The 20,153-nt window shown below is 43.9% G+C and overlaps 2 protein-coding genes across 8 annotated transcripts in view; one reads left to right on the top strand and one right to left on the bottom strand.

Moving 5' to 3' along the window:
- The window catches only part of MYO9A (myosin IXA), a 566,016-nt gene that overhangs the window by 436,363 nt on the left and 109,500 nt on the right, over positions 1 to 20,153 (bottom strand). For 4 of the 6 annotated variants that reach the window (XM_050968017.1, XM_050968020.1, XM_050968019.1 and 1 more), the window contains exon 1: positions 9,746 to 9,954. The gene's annotated coding sequence lies outside the window, so the exon portion shown is untranslated. Of the gene's footprint in view, positions 1 to 9,745; positions 9,955 to 10,041; positions 10,125 to 20,153 lie in introns of those variants that run through there. The other 2 variants (XM_050968015.1, XM_050968016.1) reach the window with 2 other exon arrangements.
- SENP8 (SUMO peptidase family member, NEDD8 specific) lies at positions 10,294 to 19,722 on the top strand. Of its 2 annotated transcripts, XM_050968478.1 has the most exons (3): positions 10,300 to 10,368; positions 17,588 to 17,697; positions 18,236 to 19,722. In XM_050968478.1, the coding sequence occupies exon 3, from the start codon at positions 18,279 to 18,281 to the stop codon at positions 18,915 to 18,917; it is 639 nt and encodes a 212-aa protein (XP_050824435.1). In that variant the 5' UTR covers positions 10,300 to 10,368; positions 17,588 to 17,697; positions 18,236 to 18,278; the 3' UTR covers positions 18,918 to 19,722. The 2 variants fall into 2 exon arrangements, with proteins under 2 accessions (XP_050824434.1, XP_050824435.1); XM_050968477.1 differs by lacking the exon at positions 17,588 to 17,697 and having other exon boundaries at positions 10,294 to 10,368.

Here is a 20,153-nt window from a genome sequence, read left to right as displayed (position 1 = left end):
GAAGAACACACAATTAACAAGTTTTATCTCAGAGTACATTAACCATCTGCTTAAAAGCAGAACCTACCATTTTGTTTTTCCCTAGAGGAATACCAGGGTAAATCACAAAACTGAAATTTTAAGCCCTAATTCAAATATGAATGCACATATTTATTTTAGCTGCAGGAATAGTCCCATTCACTTCAGAGGAAGTGGTCACGTGCACAATGCTATGCAAATACACGTTTGCAGGAATGAGGCCTTAGCAAGTGAAATACAAGGCTTTTTATTTTTAAGCAAAACAAATATCTGGCTTTCAGAGGCTGAAATATGCACCATTATGGAAGATTAATTTTTGGAAAGAAACATGCAAGTCACACAAACCATATACCAAATAAGTGTTTCAATACTTAGATACACCATAATCACATGTAAGAGTTAACAAATTTCTCTCTGATAGTTTTATCAGATAGTTGTTTCTCCCAAAGCACTGAAAAAGACTTAATTTATTTAGGCTTTAAAATATTTCATATTTAAATTTTAATTATAATTCCAGCTCATTTAGAAAGGGAATAATAGGCAGCTTGGGTAGAGAAGCCCACAGTTAAGATTGCCCAATACTTTCAATTAGCAACAACTGAAAATTGGGTCTTACGTTGCCAAATTCTTACCCTTTGAGCTGAAATTTTCCATACTAGAGTGTCTGCCTATGGCTAATTTTTTTTTTTGTTCTGAAAATTTAAGCAAAAGTGTTTCAGCTGATTTTGAGAACGAAATCAGGCAAAATATTTTCCTTTACCCACGTTAAAAACACGTTCTTACGACTGTTTCATTAAAAAGCTCTTGTGCCTCCATATTTTGCAGCAGGGACTTGAAGTTTCACAAGGGATGGCCTTTCCATCAGGACGTGCCTTTTTTTTTTTTTTTTTTAATGGGAACAACAAACCACCCAAGTTTGGCCAAATGAAAAGTCTCAGTTCACATACGCCCAAGAGAGAATTGTTAGAGTTTGGCAGCTAAAGTCTTTGAAGATTGTTCTGTACTGGGCATATTCTAGCCCAGGGTGTAGGGATTCAACAGGATTTTCACTGCAATTGCTCCCTCATAGCTGCCAGGAGCTGCTGAGGTGCCAGACAAGGAGACTGTCTCCCCTGCGCTCTCAATGCTATCCCTGTGGGCACTCCGATAGCATGGATGAAGAATCATCCCTAACTTGAATGCAGAGGGAACAAGATCCAGTTTGGGGCAAGGAAAGTGGTCCTGTGTAAAAAAATTGTATAAGAGTCTTAATTACATGACGACATAATGCATACATCCCCAAGGGAGTTGAATTAAGATTGCACAGACTACCTTAATTCTCACATTTCCTAACTTTTGAGTGCTTGACCTTCCAACCTTGACATTCTTTTATTAGTTTGTGTGTAATTATGATTTATATTGACTAAAATTATCTTAATTATCCTAGACTAAAAAAGAATTTAGCCACACAATACAAAACAATTATATTTGTCAATCCAATCTGGAAAGTTGAGCAAAAAGTTTTCTAACATCCCTACTTACTGAAGTTTTAGCTCATACATATAGGTATCAGCACGTTCAGATCATACCAGAAACAGGTCTATTGTTTGTATTAGTTTCCTGCTGATCCCTTAAAATTACAAATAGCTGGTTTTTTGGTGCAAATGAAGGATTGAAAAAATCAAACTTTATAAGCCATAATTTCAATACTGCTCCAAAGAGAAAGGCAACTAAAATATACTGTACTTGTATTAACTATATACAATATGTGTAATATAATTAACTATACATTATATTAATTTTTGCTCATCTATTTTAATAACAGAATTAAATAACCCATGCTGAAATTGGGTTTTGATTCAGTTTACTTGAAAGCTGTTTCAAAGTTGCTTTTGATTGATGGGATCCGGGCCTCACAAGTGAATCATCTTTATTAAATGGCATTAAATTAGTCTTATACAGTAAAAGCTGTGTTATCCAGCCCTGTACCATTCGGTAAACTTTATAAACCACAATTTCTAATTTTCATAGAGAATCTGGATTATAATTCGGTTGGCGCAGGGCCATCAGGCTCTCTACCTGGCTCCGCGTGACTCCTTGGAAGCAGCGACATGTCCCTGCTGCTCCTACGTGGAGGAACGACCACGAGGGGTTCAGAGTGCAGGAGAGGATGCGGGCATGGGTTCGGGGTGCAGAAGGGAGTGCGGGCATGGGCTCTGGGAGGGAGTCTGGGTGTGAGGAAGGGGTTGAAGCGCAGGAGAAGTTTCAAGGTTGCAATCAATGGGAGCTGCAGAGCCAGCACTCGGGGCGGGGGCAGCACGCAGAGCCACCTAACCATGCCTCCGGCTAGGAGCAGCAGGGACAGGTCACCGCTTGCGGAGAGCCGCCTGAGGTGAGTGCCCCCCAGATCAAGTACCCCAAAACCCCTCCCATGCCCTAACCCAGTGGTCCCCAACACAGTGCCCGCAGGCACCATGGCGCCCGCCGGGGCATTTATGTGCGCCCACCTAGAGCCCAGCAGGGGAGATAAGCCGTGGCCCAGCGCCTGCCGAAGACAGAGAACTCCGGGCCCACAGGCTGCGGGCACCAATGTTCTCTGTCCCTGGCAGGCACGGGGCTGCGGCTTCTCTCCAGCTTCTCTGGGGCTGCAGGCACCAATGTTCTCTGTCCCTGGCAGGCACGGGGCTGCAGCATCTCTCCAGCTTCTCCGGGGCTGTAGGTGCCGGTGTTCTCTGTCCCCAGCAGGTGCAGGGCCGCGGCTTAAGTCGAAGAGAAACCACGGCCCCGCACCTGCTGGGGACAGGGAACTTCGGGGCTGCAGGCTTCATTCTATGTTAAAATAAGAATAAAAAATATATTTGGACCAACAGTTCAACAATGTTTTACTTTTTTAAAATAAATAAGATGAAAAATGTTTATGATATTTATTTTGTAAAAACTCCTTGATTTTTCTTACAGGTAGATAAAAAAGAGCAAATCCACATGGTAAGGTGAAAGAGTAATTTCCAAATAATTTAATTAATACCTTTTACATGTAAAATTACCCTTTTTATCTTATGGATTCATATATTATGTATATTAAATATGATGTTTTTCATATTATTTAATGTACAAATACGAAATAAGCCTTGAAAAATTGTTGGCGCTCGCCACACTCTTCTGAAAACATGCATGTGCTACTGGCCACAAGAAGGTTGGGGACCACTGCCCTAACCCATCTCCCGCACCCAAACTCCCCCCCAGAGCCCACAGCCCCCACCCCCTTCTCCTTCTGCACCCTAACCCCCAGCCCCGCACAGTGATGAGCTGCCAAAATATTAACAACCGGTTCCCTCCTCCCCACCCAACGAGGGGGTCGTGCCCCCCCCCGGGATTCCTGCCCTGTCCAACCCCCTCATGTTCCTTGACAGCCCCCCCCAGGACCCCTGCCCCATCCACTCCAGTTCCCTGTCCCCTGACTGCCCCTTGCCGTCCCATCCAACCCCTCCTCTCATTCCTGATGGCCCCCCAGGATCCCTGCCCCATCCCACCACCACTTCTCTCTGTCCTGACTATCCCCCAAACTCCTGCCCCTGACTGTCCCCCATCGCCCCATCCAACCCCTGCTCCTTCCTGACTGCCCCCCAGGATCCTTGCCCCCATTCAATCCCCCCGTTCCCTGCCCTCTGACCGCCCCAACACTAATCCACCCCCCCCAACTCCCCTGCCCTCTATCCAACACCCCCTCCCTGCTCCCTGCCCCCTTACCACGCTGCCTGGAGGTGGGGGTCAGGCCAGGGCACAGGCTGGAGACGCTCAGCCAGGGCCAGAGTGGGTCGGTTGGGGTTGGGACTGGAGCCACTTGGCCGGAGCCGGGGTGCTTGACTGGGGCCGGGGCCAGAGCCAGAGCCGGGGCGCCCAGCTGGCTGCGGTCAAGGCCGGGGCCGGGCCTGGGCCCGTGGGCCAGACCGGAGCCGCGCCGCCCAGGGATGGGGTCGGGGCCAGGCCGGAGACGAGTGGCGCCTGGAGCCCTCCTCGCACCCCTGCCCCAGCTCACTTGCGGGAAACCACTGCTTCCTTCTCAGCCCTCCCAGGCTTCCCGTGCAAACAGGTGATTCGCGGGAAACCGGGGAGGGGGAGGAACTGCTAGGGGAGTGTTAATGGGAGAAGGCAGTGGCAGAGTGAGGTGAGCTGGGGTGAGGGGGAAGGGCAGGGAGCTGCTGGAGCCTTTGTTCAATTTAAAAGCCCTTTTCAAACCAGGTTCGAAAAGGGCTTCTAAATTTAACAACCGGTTCCCGCGAACCAGTGGGAACTGGCTCCAGCTCACCTCTGGCCCCGCACTCAAACTCCCTCCTTCTTAGTTAACTGGAAGTTTGCCATTCCCTCAACATGCCGGATAAAAAACTTTTACTGTACTTCCATTGTGACTGCTATCAGCATAACACTGCAAAAAACTAGAGGAACATTGGGACGCAGCTAATGAGCCTAAATTCATAAATTATTCACCTGCCCTTACTGAAAATAAGCATCTAAATAAATATTTATGAAACATGAGTAAATACAGAGTATATTTAAACCCAAAAATTAAGATACTAACTAATATCCTTCTCTGATAGGGTAACAAGCCTTGTGAATGGGGGGACGCAGTAGATGCCATACACCTTGACTTTAGTAAAGCTTCTGATACTGTCTCACATGACCTTTTCATAAACGAACTAGAGAAACATAGCCTAGACAAACCTACTATAAGGTGGATACACAACTGGCTGGAAAACAGTACTCTCGGAGCAGTTATTAATGGTTCACAATCAAGTTCAAAGGGCATAACTAGTGGGGTCCCACAAGGATCTGTCCTGGGTCCAGTTCTATTCAGTATCTTCATAAATGATTTGAATAATGGCATAGAGGTACACTTATAAAGTTTGCGGATGGTATCAAGCTGGGAGGGGTTGCAAGCACTTTGGAGAACATTTTGAATTCTAATCCTGATCTTGACAAATGAGAAATGGTCTGAAATAAATAGTATGAAATTCAGTAAGTACAAATGCAAAGTACTATACTTAGGAAGGAATAATCAACTGCACAAATACAAAATGGGAAATGACTGCTTGGAAAGAGTGTGCAAAAAAGGATCTGAGGGATATAGTGGATTGCAAACTAAATATGGGTCAATAATATAACACTGTTGCAAAAAAAAAAGTGAACATCATTCTGGGATGTATTAGCAGGAGTTTTATAAGCAAGACACAGAAGTAATTCTTCTACTATACTCAGCACTGGCAAAGTCTCAGCAGGAGCACTGTGTCCAATACCAGGCACCAAACTTCAAGAAAGCTGTGGACAAATTAGAGAAAGTCTAGAGGAGAGCAACAAAAATGATTAAAACATGACCTCAGAGGAAAGTTTTTAAAAATTGGGTTTGTTTAGGCTGGAGAAGAGAATACTGGGAGAAACCTGGGAAGAGGCTGCTCTGCATGCCTCCTACAATAGGAACTGTGGAAGGGCAGTCCAGAGTAGGATCTATGTACCCTAACACAGCAATAGTCCCTAGGAACAAGAGCAAGTTCAATTCTCAAGTAATTAGAGAAGAAAAAGCCATGGTAAGCAAGATTAATGAATACATACATTTGTGATCTCGAAAGGAAATTTTAGTTATCTAATTCTATACTCGAACACTAAAGGAGGGATGCTCTACACTTGAGTACAGGGTGATGGTGCAGCCTCACTGACATAACCACCTGTTTAATTACAGGCAAGTACAGTGGTCTGTTTACGTGTTTGCAGGATTGGTGCCTTAGTCTACTCCAGTCATCATCTTGAGGATGTGCAAAACCCCTTTGCTATATAAAATTTGCTGGAGTTGAGAGGAAGAAAAGATTCACAAAACAATTCTTAGCACTTCACTGTGAAAACTGAAGCAAAGATTTAAACTATATTTTGAAAAATAGTTTTACAATCTCCTAATTATATCACTGAACTTAACTGTAGACAGTGACTTTCCGTAATCAACTTTACAAGTTAAAACAGAGCACTAAATTTTCTTCTTATAACTGAGCTTTAATTCACTTTCTCTAATACTTATCTTTACGTAACATTCTTCACTACGCTTGCTCCTATCCTCTAGGTGTGGTCAAACCGTTACTTCTGAGCCACATGCAGTTCTTTTACAGTTAAAAGTGTAGCCTGCAGATCCCCATCATGTTTCTCTTATTCTCCATCTACCAGACTTTGGGTGGGGGAACTCGGAACTTCTGCCCTCTTGCGGGATGATGGAGATAGGGGCTTCTGCCCTGCAGGGAGGGAAGTCTCCAGGCTTTAGCCCCGCACCCTGGTAGACACTGCCCCATGGGGCAGGTTGTATGTGCCCTGCAGCTCTCAAACTTCTGAAGATTACTGTATGCGGCTCAGAAGGTCAGTAAGTTTGGCCACCTCTGCTCTATTGTGTAGTACCAGTATAGAGCAGACACAGCCTGCTAGGCCACGTCCAGACTAGGAATTAAAATCGATTTTAGATACGCAACTTCAGCTACGAGAATAACGTAGCTGAAGTCGAATTTCTAAAATCGAGGTACTCACCAGTCTGGACGGGGCGGCATCGATGTCCGCGGCTCTCCGCGTCGATTCCGGAACTCCGTTCGGATTGATGGAGTTCCGGAATCGATGTAAGCGCGCTCGGGGATCGATACACCGCGTCCAGACTAGACGCGATATATCGATCCCCGAGCAATCGATTTTAACCCGCCGATGCCGCGGGTTAGTCTGGACGAGGGCCTAGTCTGACAGTCACAATAACATACACTACAGCAAACCATCTGAAAGCCATGATTACTTTTGGTCATATTCTAAATTACTAGTCTCAACATGTAACTATATGAAATTAGCACTGCCAAAATATTCATAAACAAGACTGTTCCAACACTAAAAGGACAAGGACAGCTAGATACTGTAAAAACTCCTCTATATCACTTAAGTTAGACCGACACTACAGCAAATCCTGTTCGGAGCCTCTTTTTATCTAAAGCAAAGTAGACATTTTTCTACACATAAGAAAAATTCTAGAATAATGAAAAGAATAGTTTTTTTTTAACCTAGAAGAACAGTACTCAAAATCTTGGTGAAGTATTGAGGCACCTTTCATGCTAGGAGTTAAGTACTGTACATTAAGAATATTGCATTTATTGAAAATCAGGATATATCATCAAAATTAGAGGCTAAAAGAGGTTTAAATGCAGCTATTATTATTGCAATTGCTAAACAAGTAAACTGAATAATAGCAAAGGCCATCACAATATATATTATTGAAGTTTGACACAAGAGCTATGTCTACACTACATGTTTTGCAAAAATTTCCCCCATTGCTCCTTATACAGATCCACACATTCTATTCACAAATCTACATTTTACACCTCCATTTACTGTTTTAAAAAACATTTAAATCACAGAACACCTCTATACTAGCCATGCCCTAATGAAAATACCTTATGTAAACACTAATGTTAAGTCAGAAAAAAAAAAGAAACACTGAATCCTCCGCCCACCTTTAACTATGGTTGAAAAGACTAATATGTTGATAAGGCATTCAAGGCAAAAATATTATTTTTTCCATCTGTATCATCATTTTACCTTAAACAAACTCATCACTTAAGCTTGCTTCACAAAACCTACAAAGCTTAATGAAGACTCAAAATAAAATAATTGATTATAAATTTAAAGAGGTAACATTGTCCACTGTATATTATGCACACTATGCCATAGTTTAAAGTATTCCTCTCAAAAATTAATCAGGATACGGCATCCTTTAACAACCATTTGGAATATCATTTGAAGCATTTATTGCCTGGAGTGATTTTCTAGCCTTGTACTGACGACACTAATGTTACTAACTTGCTAATAGATGATAGTCTACACTGCAGTGTTCTCCACTTTCTCCTTTGAGCAACACAGAGAGAATGAAGCATCAGCACAAACAAATATATCACCAAAACACTGACCATGAATCATAAGTGTTCAAGTATTGCAACAAATCCTGCCACTATTCTGACATGCCAAAAAGAAACTTAGCTTATTTCCTATCCAGTGTAAAACGACAGTAAAAGAAACCAAATGTTTTGAGAAAATCCTTAATGTAACAAGGAATCTATCCAACTCTAATAAAAGACATATGGAAAAACAATGAGATCTCTTCTATAGGTTGCAGATTGAAAATAGCTTCTCCTCTTTGCTCTTTACATTTTACTCTTTTCATCACAGATTAATCAACTGAGCAGCATCATTATCATCCTCTTACAGAGGTATGATTTGTCCAAAGGTGTAGCACAATTTGGGAACACAGTCAGTCTTAGTTAGCTTGCAAGCCCAAAGCCTGTATTAACCATGTTGGAAAATCAAAATGTTGTAACCAGGTACCTAATATGGTGGATTTTATAGAGCAGATAGGGCCACTACGTTAAGTGTTTTGCTTTACAAGGTCATACTACCTTTTGTAACAATAACCAAATGAAAAGATGCATGAAATTTTTCTTAATGTAAAGCAAAACCTGTTTCATTGCACAGCTGAAATACAGCATTGCCGTTTAGTGCTCACAAAACCATGTCTACAGACACTCAAGACAACACATAACTTCGCACCTATACAAACAGCAGATGTTTTACCAATGCTGATCACCCGCAAATCTCCTTGTCTTCAATGGAAAAGCTTTGCAGTTAGCAGATGTGGGTACTCAGGACCTCTGAAAATCAGTACATGTATTTAGGTACCTATTTCTAAGGTATTTATTTAGCTAAATATTGATGTAGGTGTCTAACTTTAGACACTCAAGTTCGAAAATCGTGGCCTCTGCACACAGTTCACTATTTCCACACATCTTACACTCCCTTCCCCATCAGAGGCCCTGGGCCTCAGCATACCCCTCCCCTAATAAAAGCTGCAATTGCACCAGCACAGGACCACGGGGTGGGGGAGAAGGGAGCAAAGAAAACATATGGGGCATAACCCAACCCATCTGAAATGCACCATCTTATTCACTCCACCCCAATAAAGACTTGTCTTCTCTGCCTGGGGGAGCCACAAGGCATGCGTGCAAGAGACCCAGCAGCATCAAGGGTACAGCTAAAGACACTACACTTATTGGGGTGGCAATGGTCGATATTATAAAAAAGGATTGAAGAGAGGAAGAACACAGAAGCTGAAAAACCCGCCTAAGGGAGAAAGAGAGGGGGCAGAGTGGCAGGTCAGGTTCCCCGCTCCCATTGGGGGGATGCAGGGACGGGACGGAAGGACCACCAGTGTCAGGGTTTATCCCCCCCAAACGCGAACACACCTGGGGGGACGGGGAGGTGGTAGCGGAGCTGTTCTCCCACACCCGGCGGGATCTACGGATGGGGCCGTCCCCCTCCACACACACCCGGAGGATGCAGGGACCGGGGGACCGTGGCGGGGCTGTGTCCCCCACCCATACCCGGGGGGGTGCAAGGACGGGGGGGCCGTGGCGGGGCTGTGTCCCCCCCATACCCGGGGGGGTGCAAGGACGGGGGGGCCGTGGCGGGGCTGTGTCCCCCCCATACCCGGGGGGGTGCAAGGACGGGGCTGTGTCCCCCCCACGCGGGCTATGCAGGGACGTGGGGGGGCGGGGCTCTCCGTCCCCTCCCGGGACGCAGGGAAGAGAAAGCTGGGCGGGCCCCAGCGAGGGGGGGGGGAGTGGCGGGGCGCGCCCCGCGCGGCATGGGGGGCCGGTCTCTCAGGTTCCCTCAGCGGCAGCCGCTCTCTCACCTGAGTGTTGGGGACGCGGCGCATCCCTCAGCTCACTCCCAGCTGCCGCAGCCGCTCGCTCGGAATCACTGGCAGGGAGGTCGCTCTCCAGGCTCCTCCGGCACCAGCTCCCGCCCGCCCTGACTCGCACAGATACTGCGCGTCTCGCGCTGCCCAACTAGCCCGCGCGCGACACACACCGGCGCGCGTGCCCAACAGATGCGCGGACCCGCGCGGCCACGCTACTCAGACACGCCCCCACCACTCCCCTGAGGCCACTGCATCCGCCCCTCCCCCAGAGCCTCGAGAGAACACACCCCCTACTATCCTCAGGTCCCGCTCTCCAGCTGCGGTCCTCTCTAGCCATCTGCGGCGTCCGCGCTCTCCTTCTGCGCCTGCGCAATAGATTTCTGCGTCGCTTTCGCGGCCTCCTTTTGAGCCCTATGCTAATTAGCCTCCATTAGGGGCGGGGCCAGTTTGACACCCCCCCCCTCACTTGTCCACGCCGCGGGCGTTGTACAGCGCGATGCCGGTTTACGACAGTATTTTCCTACCTTTACGGCTGTCATTAGCAACCGAACCGACAGGGGCCTGCTGGTTCGGGAGTACTGCGGTTAACTGATGCCCGGGCTATGAGGTGGCAGGTGAGGTGCGGCGGTGTGGGAAGGGCCCCTCCCTGGCGTGGGTCGGGGCCGCTCTGGCTCCTCCCGGGCGGTTCGAGACCCACAAATTGTCTTCAGTGGGCAAAGCCCGCCCCGCTGGAGCCCCCGTTACCCCCTCAGGTCGTCACCGCAGTGTCTGAGCCGAGGGGTGGGTTCCCCGGGCTGCCTCGTGGGGAAGCGCTTGTTCGGGCCGCTGCCTGCTGCACCCCGCGGGGAGAGCTGCCTGCCTTGGACAAACCGCGCGTGTCTCACGTGAGAAGCACCCCCGTCTCTGTTACCCCGTAAACTAGCCAGCCCTGCCACACCCCTGTACGGAGGGTGCCCAGATGTCCCGTTTTTAAAGGGACAGTCCCATTTTGGCGGGACTTTTTCTTATATAGGCGCCTGTTACCCCCCACACCCTGTCCCATTTTTCACAGTTGCTCTCTGGTCACCGTGCCTGTATGCCCTGCCTGAGCCTTCCCCATGGGCCTTGCAGCATGCCCCGCCCGCAGTCTACAGCTTTGGGTTCTTTCAGTTCAAAGGAGGCACTGCCCACGTTAGCTCATAGGAGATGTGGGGCGAGGGGAGTGTGATGAGCCCCCACTTTCTTAGGATTTGGCATCTATCTGCTAGTGTCCACCAACCAGGGGGATATAGGCAGCTTGTGACCACACCTGCCTTGTCCTGGTGATCAGGCAGCACGAGTCGTTTAGGCAGCCCAATACTTAACTCCACAAAACAGCTGGGTGGGAGAGGAGGAGCAGCAGTTTTATCATCTTTAGCACAGTGGTTAAACTTAGAGCACTCACCTGGGGTGCATGTAGTAGACCCCAGGCTTCAGCACCTCCTCTGCCTGACAAGGAGAAATGAACAGGAATCTGCCACCTCACAGGAGGAGGGCTGGATCAATAGAGCTCCTGATATAGAGGGAGTTGGGGCAGAAGCAAGATTATTGTGAAGCCTTGTTAGGGAGGCATAGCAAAGCTGTGATATGAGTTTATCTATGAAGTCCTGGGAAGAGGGCCAGAAATGATTTGGGGAGCCCACACACAAGGGTGAAGAGCTGAATGGCCTTCAGACCTCAGAAGGGGAGACCTATTTAAAACACAAATTGTGTGCGATTTGATTCTTCAAAAGAAGGGGAACTGGGGCATAGCAGCATACTCACCCAGAGAGGTACAGCAATCCTATGACAGTCTCTTATTGTCTAATATTATATAACTGTGTTTGTAAATGCTCAGATTATACCAACTAAAAACACTGGGATCAGCCATGTCACCTGATAGCTATGTTATCGTATCAGTTACAGTGGATACTCTTTTTAAAAGATCAAGCAACATAGTGCCCAAAGCAATTTTTATGACTAAATTCCACCATACAGAATCATATTCTTTTTCAGGAGGAAGATGCACACTTTGATTTAAGTGTGTTCTTTCTTTAAGCCTTTTCAATATTCTGTTGAATAAATGCTTCTTGAAAAATAAGTGAATAGTGATCCACTTTGCTTTCTGATTTTCTACTTAAGTTCCAGATTCTGATTTTATCTGAGGTGATTTTTCCTCTTCTGTTCACCAAACTTCATCTCCACTAGATCAGATTGCTGTATTGTGATGATCTCACATCTTTCTCCCTGCCCCCACCCTTGAGTAAAATATAAGCCCATGGCTGCAGTCCTGGCCTGTGTAAATTTTATTTAAGTTCAAAGGCTTTTTATTGCCATATAGGATTTTGAAGCAAAGTAGAATTCTAAGGCTTGCTTTATTAATATGTAAATACCAAAAATGCTATTCCATTTTGCAGCTGGAGCGGGCTGGTCTCTGAGCTTTGGGAACAAACTGGAAAGCTTTGGCATTGTCTGTGGATGCGGTCGTTTCTGTATGTAGGCATTTGAGAACTGTGAAAATTTTCCTCAACTTTTACCATCTAGAACCTAACTGAAGCCCTGCGACATTTGACTTACCCTACAATGCATAACCTTTAATAGACAAGTTATTCAAATAGCATTAGTTTTTTGTAAATAATAATCATACTTATTATAAGTGGTGGACGAGTAAACCTCGTGCCTGGGCTGGTAAATTTTCATAACTTTGGAAGGATGTTTTATTGTGCTGGAATTAAGTAATAGAACATATTAGGCAGCTCTGACATATATGAAGATATAGATTAAATTAACAATGTCCTGCAAACAACAATTTGGTGGTAGTCATGCTAGTAGTCCAGGACAGTCAATGACAAAGTAGAAATCAATATCCCGTCAGATTTCAATACCATTAAAATGAGACTTTGATTTGGTACTGCATGGCATTTTGATTTTAAAAAATCAGAAAGATATCAAATGAACATGACACATTACCGTTACATCAGTTAACTATTTTTAAATCCATTTTATCATATTGTAATTGTAAATGAGGAATCATCATCGAATGGATGTGTTCCTCCAGTGAAATCCTGCAGGGACTGGTTCTTGGCCCTATGCTATTTAATATTAATGACCTGGAAGAAAACAATCACTGAAAGTTTGCAGATAACACAGAAACTGAGGGACTGATGATTAATGAAGACAGGTCACTGACACAGAGAGATCTGGATTGCCTGCTAAGCTGGACACAGGCACACAATATGCATTTTAATATGGCTAAATGTAAAGGTATACATCAAGGAACAAAGATGGTAGGCCATACTTACAGGCTGGGGGACTCCATCCAGGGAAGCGGTGACTCTGAAAAGGATTTGGGGGTCATGGTGGATAATCAGTTGATCATGAGATCCCAATGTGATGTTGTGGCCAAAAGAGAGAATGCAATCCTTGGATGCATAAACAAGGAAATGTTTAGTAGGAGTAGAGAGGTTACTTTACCTTTGTAAAGCACTGGTGTGACTGCTGATGGAATACTGTGTCCAGTTCTGGTTCCTACAGTTCAAGAAAGATGTTGACAGATTGGAGAGAGTTCAGAGAAGAGCCACGAGAATGTTTTCTAATCCTCTAATCACATGCCTTGTAGTGATAGGTTGAGGGGTGACTTGATTATAGACTATAAGTACTTATGGTGAACAAATGTTAATAATTAGCTCCTCAGTCTAGCAGAGAAAGGTATAACACAATCCAATAGCTGAAAGATGAAGCTAGACAAATTAAGATGGGAAATAAGGTAAAATTTTAACAGAAAAATTAACCATTTGAACAATGTGATGGAATCTCCATTTTAAATCAAGATTGGATGTTTTTCTAAAAAATCTGATCTAGGAATTATTTTGGGGAAGTCTTCTGGCCTGTGCCAGGAGGTCAGACTGGATGATCACAGGGTACATCTAACCTGCAATAAAAAGACCCGAGGCACAGCTATAGCTGGCCCTTATGGGACTTAGGCAGCAGGGTTAAAAATGGCAATGTAGATATTCAGACATGGGCTGGAGCCTGGCCTCTTAAATACCATGAGGAGAGTGGGTATTAGAGCCCAGGCTCCAGTCCAGACCCCAGTCTCTACACTGCTATTTTAGCCCCACAGCCTGAGCCCTATAAGCTCCAATCAGTTGACCTCAGCTCTGAGACTCAGTGCCATAAGTTTTGTATTGAAGTGTAGATAACCCTCAATGGGCTCTTCTGGGCCTGGAATCTATGAAAAAGCACTGATATGCTATCAAAAACTACATTGGTTATAAGGATGGTAGTGTGGTTAAATCATGGGTCTGAGAGGTGAGATTATATTCCCATCTCTGCCAAAGACTTCCTATACGACCTTGGGCAAATCATTTAATGTCTCAATGTTTCTATATCTAATATTTGGATAATAGCCCAAAAAGCCAGTGGAGGGAGATTTCTCCATATTTTGTAGATTTGCTAAAGGGGTATAATAAACAACATATTTTAAAATATTCTATCCATGTGTTCTTAACATATTATTAAAACAGAAGTGTAACAAAATCTGATTCACTCTTCACAGTTTGTTCTTTTTTGCTCAAGTTAGATGATAAAAATAGACTTTCACTTTTTCTGTGTCAGTTTCTAGTCAGTTTCACTTCCTGGTTCTCATGCACTAGCACAGTGTGGCACAGTTTGCGTTCACAACTTTAAAAAGTCTTTTATGAAAATAATTCAGGTTTTGCAAAATTTTAGTAAAACATCACCACCACCACCACCCTAAATTTTGGGTTCAAAGGGACACCACCAACTTAAGAATCACACTTCTGTCTTAATTTTTTTACTTGTTATTAGTAGCACTTAAGATTGCAATAACTGAGATGTGACAGAAAAAAAGAACATAGCGTATGAATGTGGTAATTCAGTCATCTTAATGCAAAGTACCACAGTAACCATTTAAATTACTGAACCATCTGGACAACTTCAGAAGTGGGACTTGATAGAATAAACCCAAATACTAATGTAAAAGTCAAATTTCTATTTAAATTACTTTCCTCTGTCCCTAAATACACTGGATCTACAACTTCCACTCAGAAAGAAGGCATGCCCGTGTGCGTTTCTTTCCAAACCAATACCCAGATGCTTTACCCAGCAGGGAGGCAGAGAAATATATGTTGCTTTCACAAGTTCAGCCAGCTACTTGACAAAAAAACAAAGAGCATTACTCTTGTTTATAATCTTGATTACTGCTGTAGTCCTCATTGTAGCCAACTGGTATTTCTTCTAAATTATTAGGGATTTGTATGAGGTGTGCTGGAGATTCTCTACAAAGAGTAGGTCAGATCTGTAACTGAGAGCTGAAAAAGACTCCTCGTAAGAAATGTGGGAAGTTCTGATTGGAATTTTGTGACTTGGACTTGAAACACCCCTAATCTGTGTAAAAGAGGGGGAAAAAAAAGTTTGGATCCAAATCCAAACTTCACACAGAGTTCATCTTTAGTTCTAATTGGAAGGTTCTGTTTCAGAGAGAAAAAGCTGCACTTTCCAAACTGGCTCTATTTGTGGTGCAGTATGTACCACTTATGATGAGTGGCTCTGGAATGAATGTGAGTCTGTGAAGTGTTCTCCTTTAAGCTCTGCAATACATGTGGTGAGTCATCATGCAGATCTTACAAGCAGTTTCACAAATACCAGATGGCAATAAAATTAAAAGTAGTAGCTAGTAACAATTAAGTGGTGTTCATTATAATCAGGAAGAGAGAGTGCTTGTGGGAAGCCACCAAATTATTTACTTTAAAAATGGAAAGCCAAGTTTCTTTGCTACAGGGAGGAAAAAGAACAAAGTTCAGAATGCAAGCTTCATCATGCAACCATTAATTCTTGCAAGGCTTGATTGGCAAGTTTGCTGTTTTGATCTGCATGTCTCTGGGAAAAGATGAAGCACACATCTGAGAAGTTTCTCGTTAGCAGACTGGCCAAAGACTGCCCACTTTTAGACTATATTGCGAGGTATATACCTGTTTATCCAGAATTTCAGTTAAGTGAGAGTTTGGGAGTCTTGGAGACTTAATGCATTCTCCATGTTTTCTCTACTGTCCTAAACTCCAGTTTGTTCCATCGTACTTGCTCCTTACATTTGGAAATAATGGATCTGAGTCCAGACTAACATGTGAAATGGTCCCAGATACCATTGTGTCTGACTCAGTAGAAATAATAATGGGCTTTTAAAAGTTAAGATATTTCACCTTGGGCCTTCCTTCCTGTGTATTACACATCCAACCTGTTTCATGCAGGTTACCTTGGATCTTCCTTCCAGTATATTACACATTTAACATGCATGTCATTGTTGTTCTGTTTAACAGGCTTTCTTTGGCAAAGTCACATGTTAAAGGGACCATGCCAAGATTTGATAGGTTAATTTTAGGCTTATCTTTATTTACATATATCTAGCCTAGGAAAGACTTTTTTTGTTGCCATGAGGAAGAGCCCAAATCCACTCCTTCCTAATGTGTAAACAAACCATGCTGGAGCTGTTTTCTATCATAATGGATAGGTGTTGCCTTGGTTACAATGAATCATACTAAAGTGACACACTTTAATTTTTGCACAGCACTTTGGAAGTATAGGGCCAGATCCTGGCTTGCTTATGTGCTGCATGTGGCATGGCTCAGGAGTGGTGGCGGGGGAGAGTTATTTAAAGCCACCTTTACAATTCCCTGATTCTAGGGCCATAAATCTGTCAGCCAGGTACCCAGCATTAAAAGTAGAGCAGCCTGTGGATTCCAGCATGTTTTAGCAGTTGAGGGTCACCAGACATGGAGATATTTGGGCAAGGGGAGGAAATGGAGAGGCATAGAAGTCACTGTCAGCCTCACACTACTAAACAATTTCCCTCAGCAGAGGGAATCTTCCATTGGACAAATCCTAACCTGGGCTTGAAAGTGCAGACTGTGCTTATTGTTTACTATTAAATAGCTCTTTACCTTCCTTGTGTTTTGATACTTTTTAAAAAATATATTTTTAAAAATACAGAGTTTTAAAAATCTGATTTTAAAAGTCTGATTTCATTTTTATTATTCATGCTGTCTCATTAATGTGCATTTCACTTGGACATTAGATTAGTCAATTTTACCTTTGTTAGTCAGTTTCACACCCCCATTCTTATGCTCTAACCCAGAGGTTCTCAGTCTTTTTCTATAGCAGGACTAACCCAAAATCTCCTTCCTATTTTGTAATAAGGGAAGGGAGGGGTGGGTCATAACTACCTGCTAAGTTGTGATTCACCCCATGATGAGAATACATACATGTACACAATGCTTTTGTGTTTAGGTTTCCAACATTACAGAGGAAAATTTAAATCTCCAAACAGCTGTTGAATTCCAGAAATTTCTATAAACTCCTTTTTAAAATAAAATCTTCATTTGGTACCTGAATCTCTCTTTAGGTCAGGTATTTCGGGTAGCATTGGGTTATTCAGTTGTTTTTATTTGCCTGCTAAAGCAAGGGTCAGTTAGAGGCGGGGCAAATAGATACCTAGAACTGTCCAGAAAAGAATTTCAACATGAGTTAACTGTTGAGGTAGGCCACTCTTTAGAGCAACCATCCTTAATTATTTTTTACAACCCCTCTTCCTTATGATTAGTTAGGAGACCAGTAAACAGTAGAACTACTAAATCCTTTCTCTTTGAGCACAAGTGTGTCAAGTAAGGATTTCAGTTGGGGTTAATGCACTTCTTGAATTAACACATACTTAATATAGATTTAGACAGTCAAAGAAGTAACACAGTTGCTAAATTGGGTTCTAAGGAGTGCTTGAATATGGGGGAGTTTTATCATGTTAATAATCTTGTTTTTCTTTAGTGTATTCCTCCCATTACAGGCAGCTGCCTTTCCATCAAGCTGGAAGACAAGCAGTTTTGCGTAGTAGTTCTTCTGACATCACGAGCCATGCATCCATCTGTCTATCTTAGGTACCTAGCTGGCCCCATCACCATAGTGTCCAATCACCTCATCATCTTGAATGTGTGTATTCTCACAACAGCCCTGGGAGGTAGAGAATTACTGTTTATACCCATTTTACAGGTCAGGCAAAGAGAGACAAAGTGATTTGCCCAAGATTACACAGGGTGCTTGTGGCAAAGCAAGAACTGAACCCACATCTCCCACAGCCCAGACTAGCATTCCGACCACTGAACCATCCTTCCTCGCCAATGTATTATTGGGAACACAGCAAGCAGTTTCTAGCATTAGCCTCGGGATCCAGGAGGCCTCACGCAGCCTCCACCACACATCACTGGGTAGGGGGAATGTACTTGCAAACCACTCTTCTCTCCCTTTTTACATTTCTTGAAATGTGATAGATTATTTAACCCTCATTCCTTAGTCACAGGTAGGGAAAATCCCTTAGTTTTCACATGACTCAATGTCAGATATAGTTGCTCCTTCACAGTATAAAAGGTGCAGTCTATTTGGATAGTAACTTATCTTATCCCCTTTGGTTTATCTTAGCTTTTGACCTTTCTTGGACTGCTGTGGCCCATGCCTGTGCAGAATGGACCCTGTTGTTCTGAGTTATGTGGACAGTTTGCTGAGGCAGTCGGATGTTTCCTTGCTGGATCCCCCCAGCTGGCTTAATGACCGCATCATTGGGTTTGCTTTTGAGTACTTTGCTAGTGACCAGTTCCAAGACTTTTCCGAACAAGTATGCTTTGTCAGCCCTGAAGTGGCTCAGTTCATCAAGTGTGCCACCAGCCAGGAGGAAGTAGCCATGTTCCTGAAGCCGCTGGGCCTCCCGCACAAGGAGGTTGTGTTCCTGGCCATCAATGATAACTCCAACCAGGCTGCTGGGGGCACCCATTGGAGCCTTTTGGTTTACTTCCGGGACAAAAACTGCTTTGCCCATTATGACTCCCACAGTAAGAGCAATTCTGCCCACGCCAAGCTGGTGGCAGGGAAACTGGAGGCATTTCTGGGAAAAAGAGGCGGCAAAATGGCCTTCATAGAGGAGAAGGCCCCTGCCCAGCAGAACAGCTATGACTGCGGAATGTATGTGATCTGTAACACAGAGGCTCTGTGTCAGGGATACTTTAGGGGACAGCAGGAGCCAGTACTGCAGCTCCTCACTCCTCCTTATATCACACGGAAGAGGGCAGAATGGAAATCTCTCATTGCCAGACTTGCACTCAAATAAATGTAATTGTCCCTCCTTCCAACAGCTACCTTTCCAGTCCTCTAGTCTCCACCCCCAGTGCCTGAGGGAGATATAGTAGAGAATTTCTCCACAGAAAGAATGTAACCCCTCCAGCATGGCTACACCCTGCACTACCCCAGCGGAAAAGCCTTAGTGCTCTACAACCCACTAGCCTTCTGACTTAAGTACTGGTAACATCACTTTTTGCATTCAGCAGAAACTTCTTAAAGGCAGTTTTATTACTTCAAGCACTTTTCTGGCTATCTCACACTAGGTTGCTGAAGATTCCTCTCACCTCTGCAGTAAGCAATGTCATTTTTAATTTTCTATGGACATTGCTAGTCTAAATCTAATCTGGTTCAGTGATGTCCATCATACATACGTGTCCTTTTAAAATTAGGCCCTCTCTGATTTGTCCCTGCCTTTAATTGTGGTTCCAAATTATAGGATTTTGGGCAGAGTTGTGCAGCTAGACTGCTAAAATTTGGTTTTGGGATATCTATATCTTGTGATCTGAGAGTGCAAAATCAAAAGTAAAGGTGAGGAACATTTAAAGGTGCCTCAAAAGGTAAGAAGAAGAAAAGTGATTTTTGCTCTCTTGCTGCTTTAAGGATGTCTAACAAAGGCCTGAATTTTTCTTTTCTTTCCTTTTTTTTATTGGAAATACACATTTTTTTTTTTATCCTGGATGATTGAACCACTTGAGAACTAGTAGAAGAGTGACAAAACAAGAACTAAGAAAGTGAAACCTGATTGAGGTGGAAGGTGTTTTAAACAGTGAATAAAGGTTATTTTCAACAACACATACTTAGTACAAATACCCTACAAAAAGCGGGGGCGGGAAGCCTTTGATTCCACACCTCTACCCCTCCAGTCAAGTTTTAAGACAACTCAGAATACATATGAGACTGCCAACAACTTCTCTTGCAAAATCCCCAAAAAACAGTCTTTACATTCCTGATATTTCTAATGGGGAAAAAAATGAGAAAGAAAAAAGCCTTTGACCCTTTCATACATAATAAAAAGCAGTATGGGGGAAAGGAGGCATGTAGTGACTGATTTTTTTTCAGAGGTGCTGATATCAATGGAAGCTGCAGCTTTTCTGAACAATCAAGCTGTTAGTCCTTCGCATACTTGTCTATCATACCAAATATAAATGGCTAATTCAAAATAGAAAAGCTTTTGCTGCAGCACTGGATTACATCTGGGATCCAAGAAAGTAGGGCCTATTGTCAG

Source organism: Gopherus flavomarginatus, chromosome 9 (genome assembly GCF_025201925.1).
Source record: "Gopherus flavomarginatus isolate rGopFla2 chromosome 9, rGopFla2.mat.asm, whole genome shotgun sequence".
Taxonomy (NCBI): domain Eukaryota; kingdom Metazoa; phylum Chordata; order Testudines; family Testudinidae; genus Gopherus; species Gopherus flavomarginatus.
Note: the sequence above shows the minus strand (reverse complement) of the source record. Positions and strands in the feature narration are given on the sequence as shown.